This window comes from Rhinoderma darwinii, chromosome 7 (assembly GCF_050947455.1).
Source record: "Rhinoderma darwinii isolate aRhiDar2 chromosome 7, aRhiDar2.hap1, whole genome shotgun sequence".
NCBI classification, from domain to species: domain Eukaryota; kingdom Metazoa; phylum Chordata; class Amphibia; order Anura; family Rhinodermatidae; genus Rhinoderma; species Rhinoderma darwinii.
This window is the reverse complement of record NC_134693.1, coordinates 105962788-105983310: the sequence shown is the minus strand read 5'-3', so window position 1 is coordinate 105983310 and position 20523 is coordinate 105962788. Positions and strand designations below refer to the sequence as shown.

At 42.5% G+C, this 20523-nt stretch overlaps 1 protein-coding gene across 2 annotated transcripts in view; it reads left to right on the top strand.

Moving 5' to 3' along the window:
- The window catches only part of TMPRSS6 (transmembrane serine protease 6), an 83741-nt gene that overhangs the window by 38421 nt on the left and 24797 nt on the right, over positions 1–20523 (top strand). For both annotated transcript variants that reach the window (XM_075833769.1, XM_075833768.1), the window contains 2 exons: positions 7888–8024; positions 19138–19250. In XM_075833769.1, coding sequence (XP_075689884.1) covers positions 7888–8024; positions 19138–19250 — 250 coding nt within the window. The remainder of the gene's footprint in view (positions 1–7887; positions 8025–19137; positions 19251–20523) is intronic.

The window sequence follows — 20523 nt, the reverse complement described above, 5'->3', positions numbered from 1 at the left end:
GTTATATAAGGTGCGAACCATTAATTAGCCTCAAAAATAGAAAGGCCAGATTAGATTTTGCCAAACATCATGTAAAGAAGCCGCCCAGTTCTGAAACAGCATTCTATGGACAGATGAAACTAAGATCAACCTGTACCAGCATGATGGGAGGAAGAAAGTATGGAGAAGGCTTGGAACGTCTCATGATCCAAAGCACACCACATCCTCTGTAAAACATGGTGGAGGCAGTGTGACGGCATGGGCATTCATGGCTGCCAAAGGCACTGGGTCACTAGTGTTTATTGATGATGTGGCTGAAGACAGAAGCAGCCGGATGAATTCTTCAGGGTGTTCAGGGATCTACTTTCTGCTCGGATTCAACCAAATGCAGCAAGGTTGATTGGACGTCGCTTCACAGTACAGATGGACAATGACCGAAAATATACTGCGAAAGCAACCTAGGAGTTTTTTAAGGCAAAGAAGTGAAATATTCTGCAATGGCCAAGTCAATCACCAAATCTCAACCCAATCGAGCTGCATTTCACTTGCTTAAGACAAAACTTAAGGCAGAAAGACTCACAAACAAGCAACAACTGAAGACGGCTGCAGTAAAGGCCGGGCAAAGCATCACAAAGGAGAAAAAACAGAGTTTGGTGATGTCCATGGGTTCCAGACTTCAGGCAGTCTTTGCTTGCAAAGGATTCTCTACCAAGTATTTAAAAAAAAACATTTTATTTATGGTAATGTTAATTTGTCCAATTACTTTTGAGCCCCTGAAATGAGGAGGCTGTGTAGAAAAATGGTTGCAATTCCTAAACATTTCACAGGATATTTTTGTTCAAACCCTTGAATTAAACCTGAAGGTCTTCACTTCAATTGCATCTCAGTTGTTTCATTTCAAATCCAATGTAGTGGTATGCAGAGCCCAAACCATGAAGGTTGTGTCATTGTCCAAATAATTCTGGACCTAACAGTACATTGTACTACCCACGTAGTGCAATGCATTAGAGCTGTCAGTTATTCACTGACAGCAAGCCTATTATGCCACGCCTCTGGGTGGGGCCTAATGGGCTTCCATACGTGGCAGACCAGGAGGCTATTGTTAGGCCTCTGGTTGGTATAGCAACAATCGGCAACCCTGCGATCACATCACAGCAATGCCGATCGGCTTCAAACCACTAAGGTGCCGCAATCGCTTTTGATCGCGGCATCTAAGGGGTTAATGTCAGGGATCGGAGCTAGCTCCGTTCCCTGCCATTATAGGAGAGTGTTAGCTGTAACATACAGTTGAAAACCTGCGGCAGATTTCTCAGGCTCAGCTTCTGAGCCTGCGCCATCTTGTTTCTGGGGACGGAAGCCCTTTATGCCCCGCCTCCAAACGGGACCTAACAGGCTTCCGTACTTGGCAGACAGGAGGCCATTGTTAGGCCTCCGGTCTGCCAAAGCAGCTATCGGAACCCCATGATTACATCGCTGGGTTCCAATCTCCTGGGAAACCTCATAAATGCAGTGCTCGCTTTAGAGCGCTGCATTTAAGGGGTTAATCGGCCGAATCGGAGGCTAGCTCCGGTCCCGGCCATGCAGCAGCTTCTGAGCCCGCACCAGCAACACAATGTACTATTTGCCTTAAAGAGATCCTGAGTGCAGCATGTAATAGGCAGGGCTTCACAAACACTGTCTCACTTTACATTTTTTTTGCTATCTTCCTCCGTTATTTACATATCGTTGCAGTTATATTTGGCGCTCGATATGTAAATAAGCCCCTGAACTGTCAATGGTGATTCTGCGGAGAGCGCTCTCTCAGTCTCGTGGGAGGGAACACAGCACAAGCCGCCCTGACACTGTCCATAACTGATTGGACAGTGTCAGAGCGAAGACATCGCACCCCCTTGCCATGTAGTTAGATAGAAACGCCCCATTGACAGTTCAGGAGCTTATTTACATATCGGACGCCAAATATAACGGCACAATATGTAAATAACAGAGGAAGGTAGGAAAAAAAATTAAAGTGATATAGTGTTTGTGAAGCCCTGCCTATTACATGCTGCAAGTTGCAAGAGCAGTTCTGGTGCACAAAAATAACAGGTACATTCATAAGTAGATGCACTTTTTATTATTGGAACATTATTACTATTTCTACTATTACTGTTATCATTCATTCTTTTGTGCATTTCTTTTGTCTACACTAAGCCACCAGCTGTCAAGTGATCGCTGGAGGAGAAACATAATATAATTGTTAGGGATCTGCCAGGTACTACGTCTAGGTATACTCCTGGGAGTAATCAATCCACACCTGAGGCCAGACCTGTTAGACTGACACCGTCTCCCACCAACCAGGGTGGCAGGCTCAGGAGTGGGAGAGCCTATCGCGGCCTGGTCAGTCGGAGTTAGCTCCGCCCCCTGTCCTTTATTACCTGCCGTGTTCTGTTCCTCAGTGCTTGTAATTCTTCTGGATTCCTGGCCCCACTGCTGCTTGCTCCAGCCTGCTTCTGCCGTGCTTCTGCCTTGCTGCAGTTCCGCTTAACCTGCTTCGCTTTGCCCCTGGCTTGCTTCCTTCTCCGTGCTCACGTTGGTATACTCCACTTCATCCTGGTCCTGACTATTCATTCACCGCTCCATTTCCTCGCGGCGTTCCGTGGGCTACTGCCCCTTCCCTTGCGTGTTCCCTGTTTGTTCTCCCGTGCACTTAGACAGCGTAGGGACCGCCGCCCAGTTGTACCCCGTCGCCTAGGGCGGGTCGTTGCAAGTAGGCAGGGACAGGGCGGTGGGTAGATTAGGGCTCACTTTCCCTTCACCTCCTTCCTGCCATTACAATAATGCTTCCTTTTTGTTTGTAGAGCATTGGGCATTGAGTTTATTTATTCAAGATAATTTAGTCTATTTTCACCTCATGCCCTTCTTCTTGATATATTGCCACATGAAAGATGTATGTGCATACAACTGATTCAATGTGATCCTATGGACTGTAGCTGTCACACTACAGAAAGTCTCTGTGTAGACCCAGTCTTAAATTGTCCTTTCAGGGTTGTCCCAGCTGTTAAAACTTGTAACGATCAGCAGAAAGGGGGCTTCTGTCTCAGGATATGTTCACACGCAAACTCCAAAACGTCTGAAAATACGGAGCTGTTTTCAAGGGAAAACAGCTCCTGATTTTCAGACGTTTTTTAAGCCACTCGCGATTTTCACTGCGTTTTTCACGGCCGTTTTTGGAGCTGTTTTCTATAGAGTCAATGAAAAACGGCTCCAAAAATGTCCCAAGAAGTGACATGCACATCTTTTTCGCGGCCGTTTTTTTTACGCGGCCGTTTTTCAAAACAGGTGCATAAAAAAACGGCCCATCGGAACAGAATGCCGTTTTTCCATTGAAATCAATGGGCAGATGTTTGGAGGTGTTCTGCTTCCGATTTTTCAGCCGTTTTTCGACTGTTTACGGCTCGAAAAACGTCCGAAAATAGGCCGTGTGAATATACCCTAATAGTGAGGGGGCATTAGAAGTGATCACAAGCAGATTACTCTACCCTCCCTCCCGCCCACACACACACATATAGACTTGGATGGTCCTAAAGGAGCAACCCTTTTACAGGCTATGTGAATCATTGTAACCATTTTTGTCATCACTCCAATACATTTAAAATAAAAAAAAATATCATGGACTCCACAAGAACGCGTTTGTGCTATCTGTCACCTACACATTGGCAGCAGATCCTTTATGTCCTGTAAGTTGTAAGGTGGGGCCTCCGTGGATCAAACTTGTTTTTCCAGCACATCCCACAGTTACTCGGATTGAGATCTTGGGAATTTGGAGGCCAAGTTAACACGTTGAACTCTTTGTCATACCCCTGAACAATTTTTGCAGTGTGGCAGGGAGCATTATCCTGCTGAAAGAGACCACTGCCCTTAGGGAATACCATAGCCATGAAGGGATGTACTTGGTTTGCAACAATGTTTAGTTAGGTATGTAGTACATGTCAAAGTATTATCCACATGAATGCCAGGACCCAAGATTTCCCAGCAGAACAATTCCCAGAGAATCCCACTACCTATGCCAGCTTGCCTTAAACACATAGTGCATTCTGGTCAACGCACACACACCCAGACGTTTACATAGGGGAAGTGTTTTAACAGACCATGCCACCTTCTTTCATTCCTCCACGTTCCAGTTCAAATTCTAACGTGCTTATTGCTTTTGGCAGTGGACAGGGGTCAGCATGGGCATTCTGAGGGGCTTGTGGCTATGCAGCCCCAAACACAGCAAGCAGCAATGCTCTGACACCTTTCTATTATAGCCAGCATTTTGTGCTCCAGTAGTTCTTCTGTGGGATCAGTCCAGACAGGCTAGCCTTTGCACCCCATGCGCATCAATGAACCTTGGGCGCGCATCACCCTGTCACTGGTTCACCAGTTCTCCTTCCTTCGACCACTTTTATTAGGTACTAACCACTGCCTACTGGGCACGGCCCACAAGACCTGCTGTTTTGGAGATGATCTGATCTTAGTCTGACATGTAGCTATCACAATTTCGCCTTTGTCAAAGTCGCTAAGATACTTACACTTGCCTCTTTTTCCTGCTTCCAACGCATCAACTTCAAGAACGGACTCCTCACTTGTTGCCTAACATATCCCACCCCTTGACAGACGCCATTGTAATGAAATAATCAATGTTATTTACTTCACCTGTCAGTGGTTTTAATGTTATGGCTGAATGGTGTAGGTCTGCATAGGAGCTATACACACAAAATTTTAAATTTTTAAAAATTAATACTTTTTCCAAAATTCGAATGCATTGTATTAATAAAAACAAATTGGTTGAAAATGTTTATGTACACTTTAAGCCTAGGATCACACATGGATTTATTTCTGATACTTCTATGACAAAATCACAGAAATTCCACACATCTTCTAAATTTATTGTATTTTATTTTAATACCTATTGAGATTAACAGAGATTTTTACTTTATTGGTATTTAATTTTTATTTTGTGCAATTCTAATCTTGATATGAATTCTCAATTAAAACTCTAACCCCTGTAAGCACTATTGTTTAATATTTATAGGTGTAATTATTTTAAATGATACATTTAGCACATAACGCACACATAATAATCCAATAAAACTAATTTCATGCCTAATAGATTAATTCTGAACAACATTGCAGCGCTGGCATCCTGGGGGGGGGGGGGGGGGGGTCCTGTATATAGCAAAATGTGGCACACAGTTTACTACGCTCCGAATTCCCTGTACGCTCTGTGCCTTGCTTTAATGATATTCATGACTATAGTAGAACAAGGTCTCATATGTAATGGCTGCAGTAACAATACATGATGTTTACAATGCAGGAACTCTTATAGATAATGAGGTTGAAGGTGACACTCTTGCTCCCCCTACAGTACATAATAAAAAGGGCCCAGGGTGACACGCTTTACTGGCGTGCTCTTCACTAAATCATTTATGTATGTTGTTACTTTGCATGTTACATCAGTAAAATACAAAAATTAAAGTGAAGCTTAGATAGAACTAATTTTGATTTAGAATTATCCATTATTGCAATCTCTCTCTTGTAAACTGGAGTGATCCTATACACCCTATGTTCACATGTGGCAGATCTGTGAATGGCGGAAATGTCTGCGATTGCCCATTGCATCTGGGGTTTGTTAAAACACATTCACATGCATTCAGATATATCGAACAGATCTTTCCAGTGTTGGACTGTAGTTTCTTGCGTCCCCCAGAGAAAATTATTTTGAGGCTCCGCACTTAATGTAAACAGAACTTGCGTATGTCCGCGTTTAATTTCATCGTAAACTTTATTGTTAATATTGTACACAAAGGACATATCATCAATAGGGTCTAATAGGTTATTTGTGAATAAATCCATAAAAATAGACCCTAGTGGCAAGTAAGGGGCTCCAAATCAGGTTGCCTTCTACTAAACATTTGGGGCCCATTATGGCGTAAGAGCTTGGGCATTGCGGAAGATCCTCTGGTACTCTGATGAGCCAATCTGACCCTGGATCTTTCGCCAACAAATCTGCCATGTGTGAGCAGATTTGAAGGGCCTCCGCACACGTGGCGTAATTGCCGCATACTTTCCATCAGGATTTGCGGATGGAAAATTCACAGTATATTGTAGTAGCAGCAAAGTAGATGAGATTACAAAAATCTCATCCACACTCTGCTGAAAATTTCCATGCAGAAATAAACCACAGCGTGTGATATTATGCTGTGGAATCGTTACATATTTGTTGTGGAATTTCTCCATTGAGTTCAACGGGGAAGTGAAATTCCGCAATAAATAGCAAATCTTGCTACAAATTTGCAGCAAACATCGTAAGTAAGACGATCCACTTAAGGAGTTTTCCACAGCAAATCCGACCCACCTGCATGGGGCATATAGTCAGTTTCCATCTAGGACCTTCCAGCAGAATACAGGTATAATGAACATATACACCACAAAAAAAGGCCACGTTACAATTTCAGAAATCTGTAGCATGATCTAAAACCACGAGTTCTCAATGTCACTGTGTGAATGGGATTTTCACTACAATGGAACATTTAGGGTGTCGCATGCTGGGTTCGTATTTTGAAGCTGTAGGCACATTGTTTGGTGCATTGCGTTTAAGGAAGAACACTTTCATAATATGCCATCTGATGGAGCAAGCAAAGATTTTTTTTCTCAAGGATTCCGTATGTATCCATAAAATACATACCGTGTAGAGTCATATGGTCATACGATAGGAGTACAAAGCAGTCTATGGGCACCATTTTACAGATCCATACAACACGGACCTAATCTAAGGTAGCGTGCATGAGCCGTTTAGGCTAACGCCTCATGCACACGACCGTATGTGCCATCCGTGTCCCGTCAGTGATCCGAGGAAAGGTAGGACATGTTCTATCTTTCCTCGGATCGGCGACTCGGACCATTTTTCACGGACTCGGTTTACCAGCTAAAGTGAATGGGTCCGTGAACACTATCGGGTGCCACTCGGATGCTGTAAAAAAAGGCCCGAGGGGCACAACAGTTGTGTGCATGAGGCATAAATGTATCTCTTGGATGGGCTTAAGGCCAGGATCACACACACAATTTTGATGAAGTTTTTGGAGCCAAAGTCAGAAGTGGGTGGAAAGGTATAAAGAAAAGACTTTCTTTTGTGTCTACTTCTGTATTTAGCTAAAAAAAAAAAAAAAACAGCACCAAAAACTGCCACAAAAACCTCACCAAAACTGTGTGTGCAATCCTGGGCTAAAAGGATAGGCCAATATTTTAACATTTTAAACAACAAATGGAATAAACCTGCAAAAAACTATTTTTAACAGGAAGGTTTTTGCTTTTTTCTTCTATTTCTTGCAGGTTGCTTCCATCCTCAAAATGTTTTCCAAAGTTTGGGCAACCCCTTTCAGCTGACGCATTGCTAAATGTATATTTGTATCTTCAGTTTCAGAAATTCAATGGCTCTTTGTATAAAATACAATCAAAATTTTTTTGAAGAAATATATATATATGTATATATATATATTTTTAAATAAACAACATGTCTAGCATGCTTTATCATTCTAGAAATGCAAGACACTCTCCTTATACAACTTATTAGTTGGCTTAGTTTACAGCAGTTGTTTTGTGACAAACTTTTGGTTCATTTATGGCGCATTTATGCCATGCCCCCTTTCAGCTATACCACGCCCTTTCCCGAAATGTGTTGAAAAAAGTGTCTAAACTAGTTCATAAATGTGGTGCGCAGCATATGCTGCAGAATTCTGGTGCATTTTGTCCTAGTATGTTGAATGATATTATAATATTTTCTTGTTATTGTAGCATACTTTTAGTATGACAGTTTTAGGTTCTGGTGTGATATGAAATGTGCAGTGACATGGGAAATGTAACATATGGTTCTCTACTCCTCTCTTACAGACACTACGGCTGCAGTCGTCAGGAGCCCGTGTCTGAAGTGTTGTCTTCTGGGAACACGATGCTGGTTGTTTGGAAGCAGGGAATGTACAATTACTATGATCCATTTATGCTCACAGTGCTGCCTCTGCCTATCACAAGTAAGGAAGAGCAGGGAATATAAACTAGTGGGAGGAAGATGAGCGAAAATATAACATTAGACCGGTAAATTCCCAATGTGTTACAGGGCAAATTTAGTATTACTGAAAATTGGAAGTAATGGAAAGCAATGACGACCGTAGTGTCAACATAGCCCAAAGCAACAGAAGATGGCAGATAATTCAAAAAACGAATGGGGTGTATAGCGTGATTTCACAATTAAAACACTAGACGGCATATGCAAAATTCATTATGTTATCATAAACAGATGCTCGGTGAAGGCTAGATCTCCCGCCCTGTGCCCGAACAAAAATGTCATTAATAGATTATTTTTATGCAAGAGAAAGCTCCAGAGCTGCCGGGGGAATTTATGGAAACTAGAGCATTAAGAAGAAAATTAGCCTGCTGCAAGTAGTCTGGGAACTGATTTAATTTTCTCAATAAATGAGATCCTGATTCTGTGCCAACCAGTGTACCCGTAACAGTACCTGCCACAGTATCCAGCACATTGTCCCCATAAATTGTCATCTACAATATCTGTCACAGTGCTAAATAACAGTGACATACTACTTGCCAATGTCCCCATAACAATGCCACCCTTAGTACAGTTCCAGCCACATCACTTGCCAGTGTCTCAATAACACTGCCAGCCCAAGTGTCCTCATGAAAAAGCCAGCTACAGTACCCACCAAACTATCCCATAAAACTGATTCCCACAATTCCACAATTCCCTCAGCACAATCATCCCATAAAAATAGTCCAAATAATAATACCAGGCACATAATAATACCAGGTACACTGCCCAGTACAATGCCCCCATAAATGTACTGGCTAACATTTCCCCACTGAAATGTCCCATAAAATTACAAGCCACAATACCTGCTACAATGTCCCTTAAAAGGGCAGGAGTGCATGGGCGTAGCAAGTTAATGCCGGGCACTGTGCAGAGCAACCCCTTCCCAACTGGACATATAAAAAAAAATTTACTCACCGCCTTCTCTTTTCCGCAGATCCCCCCCCCCCCCCATCTGGCCGTGGCAAAGGTCTGTACAATGCTAGGAGATTAAATAAGATGCTGCACACGTCTTCATTGCGTGCTGCGGTGTATACAAGGTCCAGATGCTTCCCAGAGCCAGAACCTTGCACGTACTGCGGCACCTGATGTGGCAGCTGTTTTGAAGGGTCCGCGGCGCTCATATGAGCGCTGCTTCCCCTCGATTACTGTCACTGCTCATACTGTGAATCGCCGACATACTTGTAGTGGCGGTTCACAGTATTACAGTCTGTTTACTTCTACGGGAGCAGGATGTAATACTGTGAACCGCCACAACGAGTACAAGCGCCGCGGGCCCTTCAAAACAGCTAGTCGGTGGGGGTGCCTGAGAATTTCTTATGGCTTGACAGCCCCTCTACGTGGATATGTAATTCATGTTATAGACTGGAAACCCCTATAAAAGTATCAGCCACAACGCCTTTATAACATTATCCGACCACAGTTTCCCAATAAAAAACAAGCCTTACACAATATCCTATGATAATGTCCACCACCCGTCATTTACAGTGGCCAAGCAGTCTGGTAAAGGCCGGTACTGGGGAGAAGAGTAATCTGCTTCACGGTCAGCTTGCAAATTAGCATATCCGACACTAATGTTGAAACGTATGCCCTCGTCTGTAATTAAACCTTAATTAATACTTGGACTGGATCTGACCATCATGCTGTGGGACACTCAGCAGTTCCCAATTGCTCAAATGGCCAGTCCACCCCTGGTGTATTGTATATTATATGCATTCGGCGGGCTCTGTCCATGGGTTTGCGTTAATCCTGAGATTTAAAAATCCTGAGAATTATTGCAGACATATTGGGTGCCTATTAAAATGCCCCTCAATGTGAGGACTGAGACCCCACTTGGCTCTGTTGAATGGTTGAGAGGCCACACAGGGTGAGAAGTATTGGTAGCAAGCTTTTTTCTAGCTGTTTAGTAGGTGCAATTGCTGTCATTTTTAGGGTATGTGCACACGATGAGAGGCTTTTACGTCTGAAAATACAGACTGTTTTCAAGAGAAAACAGCTGCGTCGTTTCAGACGTAAATGCTCCTCCTCGTATTATGCGAGGCGTCTTTGACGCCTGTAATCTTGAGCTGCTCTTCATTGACTTCAATGAAGAACGGCTCAAATTACGTTGCAAAGTGTCCTGCACTTCTTTGCCGAGGCAGTCAATTTACGCGTCGTCGTTTGACAGCTGTCAAACGACGACGCGTAAATGACAGGTCGTTTGCACAGTACGTCGGCAAACACATTCAAATGAATGGGCAGATGTTTGCCGACGTATTGTAGCCCTATTTTCAGACATAAAACGAGGCATAATACGCCTCGTTTACGTCTGAAAATAGGTCGTGTGAACCCATCCTGATAATCACACCATTGGTCAGTATTTATTCAAAAATAGTGAGATTTCCAGGTATGAAAAATTCCAAGGACAATTAAGTTCCTGTAAAACTGTGAAATATGATAACTATATTATACGGGACCTTAGACAGTGAAAACTATCCAAGCATTAAATAATATAACTGTAAAATTGAATTGCTGTTTGTCTATTGTGCACATGACTTTCAATGCAAAAACAACACAACGTGACCTTGCACATCTATATAGTGGCTGAAGTACATAACGTAGTACATAATAAGGAGCATTCTTGTGAGACATGATGGATTCACTCTGACATTCTTTGAGCTTATAAATAGTTTATCCACTTTACTTTTATAATGGCCAACATGGGAGACAACATTGCATCTTTTATTACATTCATGAGCATAACCGTTAAAAATTGCCAGCTTAGCCATTTGCACAAGGACATATATTTAGTAAAGATGTTATACGTTTACTTAGCGCAACGTTTAGATACATTAGGCATGCTTCACCAACTGCAGGAATATATGTAAATGGCCAAATGAAAGTGGAAAACCAAGTATAAAGCCATTGTCAAGCTTTATGTGTGTATAGGATTAAATAAAAAGCTGCTAATTCTCCTTGTGGATATTCTGAAGTGGTCGGGAGAATTTGTCCCCTTGGAGACGCAGCCAATTTTAGTTTTTTCATTTAAATTTTTTCCTCCCCGCATACCAAAAGCCATAACTTTTTTATTTTTCAGTCAACATAGCCAAATGAGGGCTTATTTTTTGAGTAAGGGAGATGTAGGTTTAAATGTACCATATAATGTAATGGACAACTGAAAAAGAAATTATTAATGGGGTGAAATGGGAAAAAAAACAGTGATTCCATTGTTTTTTTGGGTTTCGTTTTTACGGTGTTCACCATGCAGTAAAAGCGGCATGTTCATTTTATTCTACGGGTCAATACGATTACGGTGATACCAAATTTATATCTTTTTTTTATGTTTTACCACTTTTAAAAATAATTGTTAAAAATAAAAAAAAATTGTGTCGCCATATTCTGAGAGCCATAACTTTTTTGATTTTTCCATCGATTTGCGGGGCGAGCTGAAGTTTTAATTGGTACTATTTTGGCTTACATGCAACTTTTTGATCACTTTTTCTAAAAAAAATTTGGGGAGCTAAGGTGACCAAGAAACAGCAAATCTGGTGCTTTTCCTTTTTTTTTTTTCCTACGTTTACCATGCGGGTTAAATAACATTATATTAGAATAGTTCTGACTTTTACATACACAGTGATTCCAAAAAGTAAACTTTATTAATTGAGTTTTATTTTTGCTTATTAGTCCCACTAGGGACTACCGTATACAGTTGCTGTTCTCTATTAGAGAGCTTAAAATCCACTGCATAGTAGGAGATAAATGATAAAATTCTGCCACCAATAGCGGGCGCTTAAGAGCTGTTTGTTTACTGTATTGTTAATTTTTAATCCAATGTATAAAGCTCCCCCTAGGGCAGGGGTCTCAAACTCGGCCGGGTAAGTGGGCCGCATATAGAAAAAATGGGAAGTTGACGGGCCGCATTACTTTCAAATTTGATACAATACAAAATTATTGTTAGTCAATTAGTTATTTGAACTACTATAACACTATATTACTAGAATAATAATAATAATACTACATTACTATTATAATAGCGCTAGGTTTAAAATTTGAGATATTTCTCCACGTGCTTATTTCAACTTTCCAGCTTTCCAGTTTAAGTGTTTTAGATAGTGCCGCAGTGCCCTCTGCGGATGCTGCCACAGTGCCCTCTGTGGATGCTGCCGCAGTGCCCTCTGTGGATAATGCAACACACCCCTAGATAAGGCCACAGTGCCCTCTGTAGATAAGGCCACAGTGCCCTCTGTAGAGAAGGCCACAGTGCCCTCTGTAGAGAAGGCCACAGTGCCCTCTGTAGAGAAGGCCACAGTGCCCTCTGTAGAGAAGGCCACAGTGCCCTCTGTAGAGAAGGCCACAGTGCCCTCTGTAGATAATGCAACACACCCCTAGATAATGCCAGTGTCCTCTTCAGATACTGCCATACACCCATTTGTATATCATGCCACAGTGCCCTCTGTAGAGGCTGCCACAGTGCCCTCTGTAGAGGCTGCCCCAGTGCCCTCTCTAGAGGCTGCCCCAGTGCCCTCTCTAGAGGCTGCCCCAGTGATGTCAGGGGCTTGCTCAGAGCTGGAGTCCCGGAGCAGAGCCGCTTCTGGCACTCTGCTTGGGATTCCAGCTCTGCTCCTGACATCACTGTCCATATATGGACAGATATGTCAGGGGCAACCCCAGAGCTGGAGTCCCAGGCAGAGCGCTAGTAGGCTCTTCCTTGGACTCCAGCTGTGCTCCTGACATCACTGGGACTCCTGCTCTGGGGAAGCCCCTGACATCATTGTCGATGTATGGACAGCGATGTCAGAGGCTTCCCCAGAGTCCCGGAGCAGAGCCGATAATATCGCTCTGCCCGGGACTCCGCTCTGGGGAAGACCCTGACACACTGTCCATATATGGGCAGCGATGTCAGGGAATTCCACAGAGTCCCGGAGCAGAGCCGACACCAGCGCTCTGCTCCGCTCTGGGCAGGACCCTGACACACTGTCCATATATGGGCAGCGATGTCAGGGAATTCCACATAGTCCCGGAGCAGAGCCGACACCAGCGCTCTGCTCGGGACTCCGGCTCTGGGGAAGCCCCATACATCGCTGTTCATATGTGGACAGAGATGTCAGGGAATTTCACAGAGTCCAGGAGCAGAGCCGACACCAGCGCTCTGCTCTGCTCTGGGCAAGACCCTGACACACTGTCCATATATGGGCAGCGATGTCAGGGAATTCCACAGAGTCCCGGAGCAGAGCCTGTACTAGCGCTCTGCCCGGGACTCCGGCTCTGGGGAAGCCCCAGACATCGCTGTTCATATGTGGACAGCGATGTCAGGGAATTCCAGAGTCTCGGAGCAGAGCCGATACTAGCGTCTCTGTGTCCCGCGGGCCGCAGATGACAGCCCCAGGGGCCGCATGCGGCCCGCGGGCCGCGTGCTTGAGACCCCTGCCCTAGAGGTAGCAGAATTTTATCATTTAACTCTAGATCTATGCAGGGGATTCAGAGCTTTGTATCAGAAAACTGAGCTCCAACTCCAATAAGTATATTTCAAGAAATGAATCAACACATTTTCTTTTTACCTATTTAAATAAAAAAATTAAAAATAACTGTGTTTAAGAGTGGATATTCACTTAACGCTCCGTGTGAATACTTTTGCATACTGTGTAATTAGGACAATTGATAGACTTGATAGTGACTGTTTGGCGAAGTGTCTGCATAGTTAGATCACATTAATAGAAATCTGCCAAAGTTATACACGGCACAATGCCAAGATTGGAGCTGGGGCACTAGATAGTCCGGCTCTCCCTAATGTAGAGAGTCAGTAATGTAATGTAGCTACCAGCAGGGCACATAACTGCTATATTCCTGATGGTGGTAGGGGCAGGAACTCTACGGCTACCTGCTGCCACCACTAAGAGTAGCTCACTGTATACAAATTTATACAATTGCCAGTAAGTTAGCCCAGCCTGCCCCCCAGTGATGGCTCCAGTTAGAAATACAGAACTCCCCTATATATATAATGGTGGTAATTAATTTTTACAAAAGCGTATTACATTTGGGGGAGATCTCAGTGTGGCGTGGCGCCCATTCTGAGTTTTTTTTTTATGGGGCCCTATGATTTCTATGTACCCCTGGAAAAAGTCCCAATCCCCTAGGAGGTGGAAGATGTAAGAATAATATAGGAGCATAGATTAGTGCAAACTGATGTTCAGGCAAATCCCCAAAATATTCTGATAATAATTTAGAAGAACATTATAATACATGTTCGGATAATAAAATGTGCACCATCAGAACATTGTGCCTCCTGATGAAATGAGGAAATTTTTGACAAACCAGTTTAGTTTGCATTTACACTACTAACTTACTGTATGGTCTAGTAATTTGTTTTTTATGGCATTAATAAAATCTACAGCTAACATTTAACTAGACCAATATGTTTGGATGAGAGCGTATTATAGGAGCTGCATCCACGGTTTTGCTGGTTGGTATTGGAAAAATTTAATTTCTAAAGCCTACAGAATTGTGAATTCAGCTCTGAATTATAATTCAGGCTATAATTTAGGATCAGTACAATATAAGGAAAACAATATATTTACGAAGGACTACTACTTAATTATTAATTCTATAGGTAAATTGTCTTCAAAGTTGAACCTATATAATTATATATAACCTATTTAGTTCTTGTATCCAGAACATCAATGATCCCTTCTCAAAGGAAAAAAGACAAAAATAGTAATTGTTGTGGGCAAATTTTCCTTTGAAGGGTATCTGTCGTTAGGACAGACCCTTTAATCTTAAGAGGTTTCCTAAGAAAAGAAAGCCCATCCTCCATTTTGACCCTACTTTCCGGGGCTCTGCAAGAAAGTTAGTAGACAGTAGATCAGCATAAAGTGGGAGCAAATGTAGGCAGGGCCGATTCTAGCTTTTCTGCTGCCTTAGGCTAAAATTGAAATGGCGCCCCCCAGATCTTGATTGACATCCCCCTGGCTGTTCTAAATCACTTGCAGCCTCACAAAAATAAATTAAAAAAATACCACCCATTATCTCGCTGTAGATCATACAGTGACTACAGTACTGCTTAGAGGCAGAATGAACATTTAAATTAAAGAGGCTCTGTCACCAGATTATAAATGCTCTATCTCCTACATAATCTGATCGACGCTGTAATTTAGATAACAGCAGTGGTTTTTATTTTGAAAAACAATAAAAAATTTTAGCAAGTTATGAGCAATTTTAGATTTATGCTAATTCGTTTCTTAATGACCAACTGGGCATGTTCTTACTTTTTACGAACTGGGCATTGTACAGAGGAGTTTATGATGCTGACCAATCAGTGACCAATCAGCCTCATACACTTCTCATTGTTCTAGCCCATTGTTACAGCGTGATTGTGCAGTGAAAGAAGCTGGGCTGGAACAATGAGAAGTGTATAACACTGATTGGTCACTGATTGGTCAGCGTCATACACTCCTCTGTACAACGCCCAGTTGGTAAATAGTAAAAACACGCCCAGTTGGTCATTAAGAAACTAATTAGCATAAATCTAAAATTGCTCATAACGTGCTCAAAAATTATCGTTTTTCAAAATAAAAACCACTGTTGTTATCTACATTACAGCGCCGATCAGATTATGTAGGAGATATAGGGCACTTATAATCTGGTGACAGAGCCTCTTTAAGTGACTCACAGGTGACGTCTCCATCCGGTCCAGATCTCTATGATGACTTCTCCCAGCCATGCCCATTTCTGAGGTTTTCCGCTCAGATGTCTTCAGCTTCACACTTTCCAAACATTTCTGCACCTATAAACGAAGATAAAATTCTCATGGTGCCCCACACAACACCCATAAATATAATAGCGCCATACACTGCACCTCTAATTCTAATAGAACCATACACTGTCACTGATTATAATAGCACCATACACTGTGTCCCACACACACAGTGTCCCCTGTAGATAGTGCCCCCATAGAGCCCTGTGTATATAGTGGTCCCTGTAGACAGTGCCCCTATAGAGCCCCCTGTAGACAGTGCTCTACATATAGCCCCCACCCCCTGTAGCTAGTGCTCCACATATAGCCCCACTGTAGATAGTGCTCCACATATAGCCTCCTGTAGATAGTGCTCCACATATAGCCCCCACATACAGCCCCCCTGTAGATACTGCTCCAAATATAGCCCCCACATAGAGTCCCCCTGTAGATACTGCTCCACATATAGCCACCACCCCCTGTAGATAATGCTCCACATATAGCGTCCACATATAGCCCCCCCTGTAGATAGCGCCCCACATATAGCCCCTCACACCTTTAACAGAAAAAAAAAGTTTACATACTCACCTAAACCTGTGCTGTCCCCTTGCAATGCAGGCCTGCTCTCTTCTGAGCAGGTCTGCTGGGGCTGAACGATGCAATGACGTTATTGCGCCGCTTGTGTCATTAAAAGGCGCTGAGTGACAGGGCAAGTCATTCTGCCCAGCCAATCAGCTCCTTTCAACGTTGCGTTGTTGAAAGGCGCTGATTGGCGGGCTGCCTTGCCCTGTGAATTAATGACGCAAGCGGCGCTATGATGACATCGCGCCACTTACGTCATTGAAAGGCGCTGAATAGTGGGGCACGTTCCATGACCTGCCATTCAGCGCTTATGCATGTAATTGTATATGCATCCTATAGACGCAGGTACAATTATAGTGCAGGAAAGGGTGGCATCGGCGACTGGTTTCAGTGGCGCTGCCGCCGCCCCCTCGAAGAGGCAGCAGGCCGCCGCCTAAGACGAGATGCTCATGTCACCTCATGTAGGGTGCGGCCCTGAATGTAGGAGAGTAACATATGACTGTAAGATCTGAATACACACAAGGTTTATTTGTAGTTTGTAAACAGAGCCACACACAGATCTGCAGAAGAGCTATATATACACAAAACAGTAAGATATTTTTAGAGGTTATTTGCAAAGTTGTTTTATTTTTTTTCTTAATTTTGGAGGTAGCAATAAAAAATTATTGCACACGCTACGTGTTTTAACCATTTCATAAACGTTTTAAGCACTCTATCCACCTTAACCTCTTCCCGACATTGGATGTACACGTCATACAGTGCATTCGGAAAGTCTTCAGACCCTTTCACTTTTCTCACATCTTGTTATGTTGAGGTCTTGTGCTAAAATAAAATAAAAATTTCAAGTTTTTCCCTATCATTTTGCACTAAATACCCCATAATAATAAGTGAAAACAGAATGTAAGTAATCTTTGCTAATTTATTGATAAGGAAAAACTAAAATATTGCATTGACATAAGTATTCAGACCCTTTAAACAGTACTTAGTTGAATCACCTTTGGCAGCGATAATCGCCTCCAGTCTTCTTGGGTATGATGCTACAAGCTTTGCATACTTGGATTTGGGGAATTTCTGCCAGACTTCTCTGCAGATCCTCTTAAGCTCTGTCAGGTTGAATGAGGACCGTCGGTGGATAGCGATTTTCCGGTCTCTCCAGAGATGTTTGATTGGGTTCAAGTCAGGGCTCTGGCTGAGTCACTCAAGGACATTCACAGAGTTTGCCCGAAGCCACCCTTGTGTTGTCTTGGCTATGTGCTTAGGGTCATTGTCTTGTTGGAAGGTGAACCTTCGGCCCAGTCTGAGGTCCAGAGCACTCTGGATCAGGTTTTCATTAGGAATATCTCTGTACTTTGCTCAATTCATCTTCGCCTAAACCCAGACCAGTCTCCCTGTCCCAGCCGCTGAAAAACACCCCCACAGCATGATGCTGCCACCACCATGCTTCACTGTAGGGATGGTATTGGGGGTTGATGAGCAGTGCCTGGTTTCCTCCAGACATGACGCTTAGAATTGAGGCAAAAAAATTCAATCTTGGTTTCATCAGACCACAGAAGCTTGTTTCTCACAGTCCGAGTTCTTTCGGTGCTTTTTTGCAAACTTTTGGTTGGCTTTTATGTGTCTTTTACTGAGGAGAGGCTTCTTTCTGGTCACTCTGCCATAAAGCCCACATTGGTGAAGTGCTGCAGTGATGGTTGACCTTCTGGAAGTTTCTCCCATTTGCACACCGGAGCTCAGCCAGAGTGACCATTGGGTTTTTGGTCACCTCTCTTAACAAAGGCCCTTATCCCCCAATTACTTCATTTGGTGGGGTGGCCAGCTCTAGGAAGAGTCCTAGTTGTTCCAAACTTCCTCCATTCAAGAATTATGGAGGCCACTGTGCTCTTGGGAACTTTCAGTGCAGCAGCATTTTTTTGTAGCCTTCTCCCCTTCTCCAGATCTGTGCCTCCACACAATTCTGTCTCTGAGCTCTGCAGGCAGTCCTTTCCTCCTCATGGCTTGTCTTTCTGATATGCATTGTCAGCAGTGAGACCTTATAGAGACAGGGGTGTGTCTTTATATAGACAGGGGTGTGTCTTTCCAAGTCATGTCCAATCAAATGAACTTAGGTGGACTCCAATCACAGTGTAGAAACATTTTAGAAGATTATCTAGACAAATGGGCGGCCCCCAGAGCTAAATTCCAAGTGATATAGCAAAGGGTCTGAACACTTATGTACATGTGAAACTTGAGTTTTTCATTGTTAATACGTTTTCAAAAATTTCAAGCATTCTGTTTTTACTTTGTCATTATGGGGTACTGAGTGTGGAATGGTTGGGATTTTTTTATTTTAGCACAAGGCCTCAAAATAACAAAATGTGAAAAAAGTGAAAGGGTCTGAAAACTTTTCAAATGCACTGTAGTTGGGAGAGTGTATATATCTGGCTAATGGGCTGAGCCTGCTTCATTCACCGCAGGTGTCAGCTGTATATTTTTGATGGTGGGAAGCAAAAAACAAAAATGAAAAAATACAAATAAAAATGGCCTTTAACAGGAAAAGGAAAAATGGCTGTGACGGTAAGGAGTTAATGGTACCAACCATATAGTGATGTTACCAGAGGCTGTAGCATGAGATTTATTTACAGAGAAATTGTTGATTTCATTACTCTAACCTGATTACATTACTAAGCAAAATACTTTTTGGTATTGAGTTACATTTATAGATATGCTGCTGAATTCTGTAATGGGAAATTCAAATAGTTATTTCTATTACCAGCCTGTGAAGAGAGCATTGTGTTGAAGGACGGATTCCATGTCCAGGGCTATCTCAGGACACCTTATTACCCTTTCTACTACCCACCATATCCATATTGCTCCTGGAACATAACAGTGAGTGAAGGACCTTTTACCAGGTTTCCATACATAATTGTTTGTATTTCTGTTGCTGAGTTGATGCTCTTTGTAAGTTACATCATGTTGTGTTCTAACTTTTCACTTGTAATTGTTACTTCCAACATTGATTGTTTTTGGCATGAAATTTCCATAATTTAAAGGGGACCCCTCCTTAAATATTTAGTTTAGTATGAACTTCTATTTCACATGAAATAACAATTGTGGAGCATGTATCCTTAGAACTCTGCACTGTGCAATTTATCCTATAAATTAATTATTAAATTGACAACTGGGTGTTACCATTCCTCTTGTCAAAGGGGCGTGTCCTTACAGAGTCTCAGCACTGATTGGACAGTGTCAGGCTGTGTAGGAGCACACCCCCAACAGGAACGGCACAAAGCAGAATACTAATAAAAGATGCTCCAGAATTGTTATTTCATTGAGAATACAAGTATTTACTAAAACAAACATGTCAGGAGAGGAGACAGGTCATCTTAGAAGGGGAATTCTACTGTCATTTCTAAAAAAAATATAAATGACTACAATTTGATGACTCCTTTCCATACTATCAAATTCATGACCATGGTGCGATGGAGAGTCAAATTTTCAGGGCTCTGGTTTAGGTAAAAAAATGTGTGGTAAAATAGAGGCAAAAAACGCAAGTACTTACATGCGGTTTGCCATGCTACCATATTGGCGTAGCACTCTGGCACATGGTATTGCTTTATGCCGTGCAATTACTGTTCCAGATGAATGCACTGTTAGAGCATAGATTTCATATATACAAACTATATAATTATATTAATTTACCTTGAAGATAATAACAGATATAAAATCACTGGTGTTTGTTAGCAGTGAAGAAAAGGTGTTCACCATTTAGTCACGTCTATGGTTCTCTCTCTAACTACATTACCTAAGGCATAAAACAAATCCAAACGAATGAGTTATGGCTCATGCCCACTGGCACAGACCCTGTACAGAGCCATACAGACTCCATGTGTACGTAGATATTCATACAAAATCCGACCTTTTCATATTCCGAAAAACAACTCTGTATGCCCCCGTATGAAATCTGAGGCATATGGAGGTGCAGTAGAGGCTTCATACTCTACCATCTCAATGTAATGATTTACACCTTCTCCATATAAACAGATAGGTGCAATATTTTACATATATTACAACACAATATATTACTGTGGCAATTGTACTATAGGCCATCTGCTGTTTATTCTGCTTAATGTATCTGTTCTGATTTGGTCTCCCAATGTCA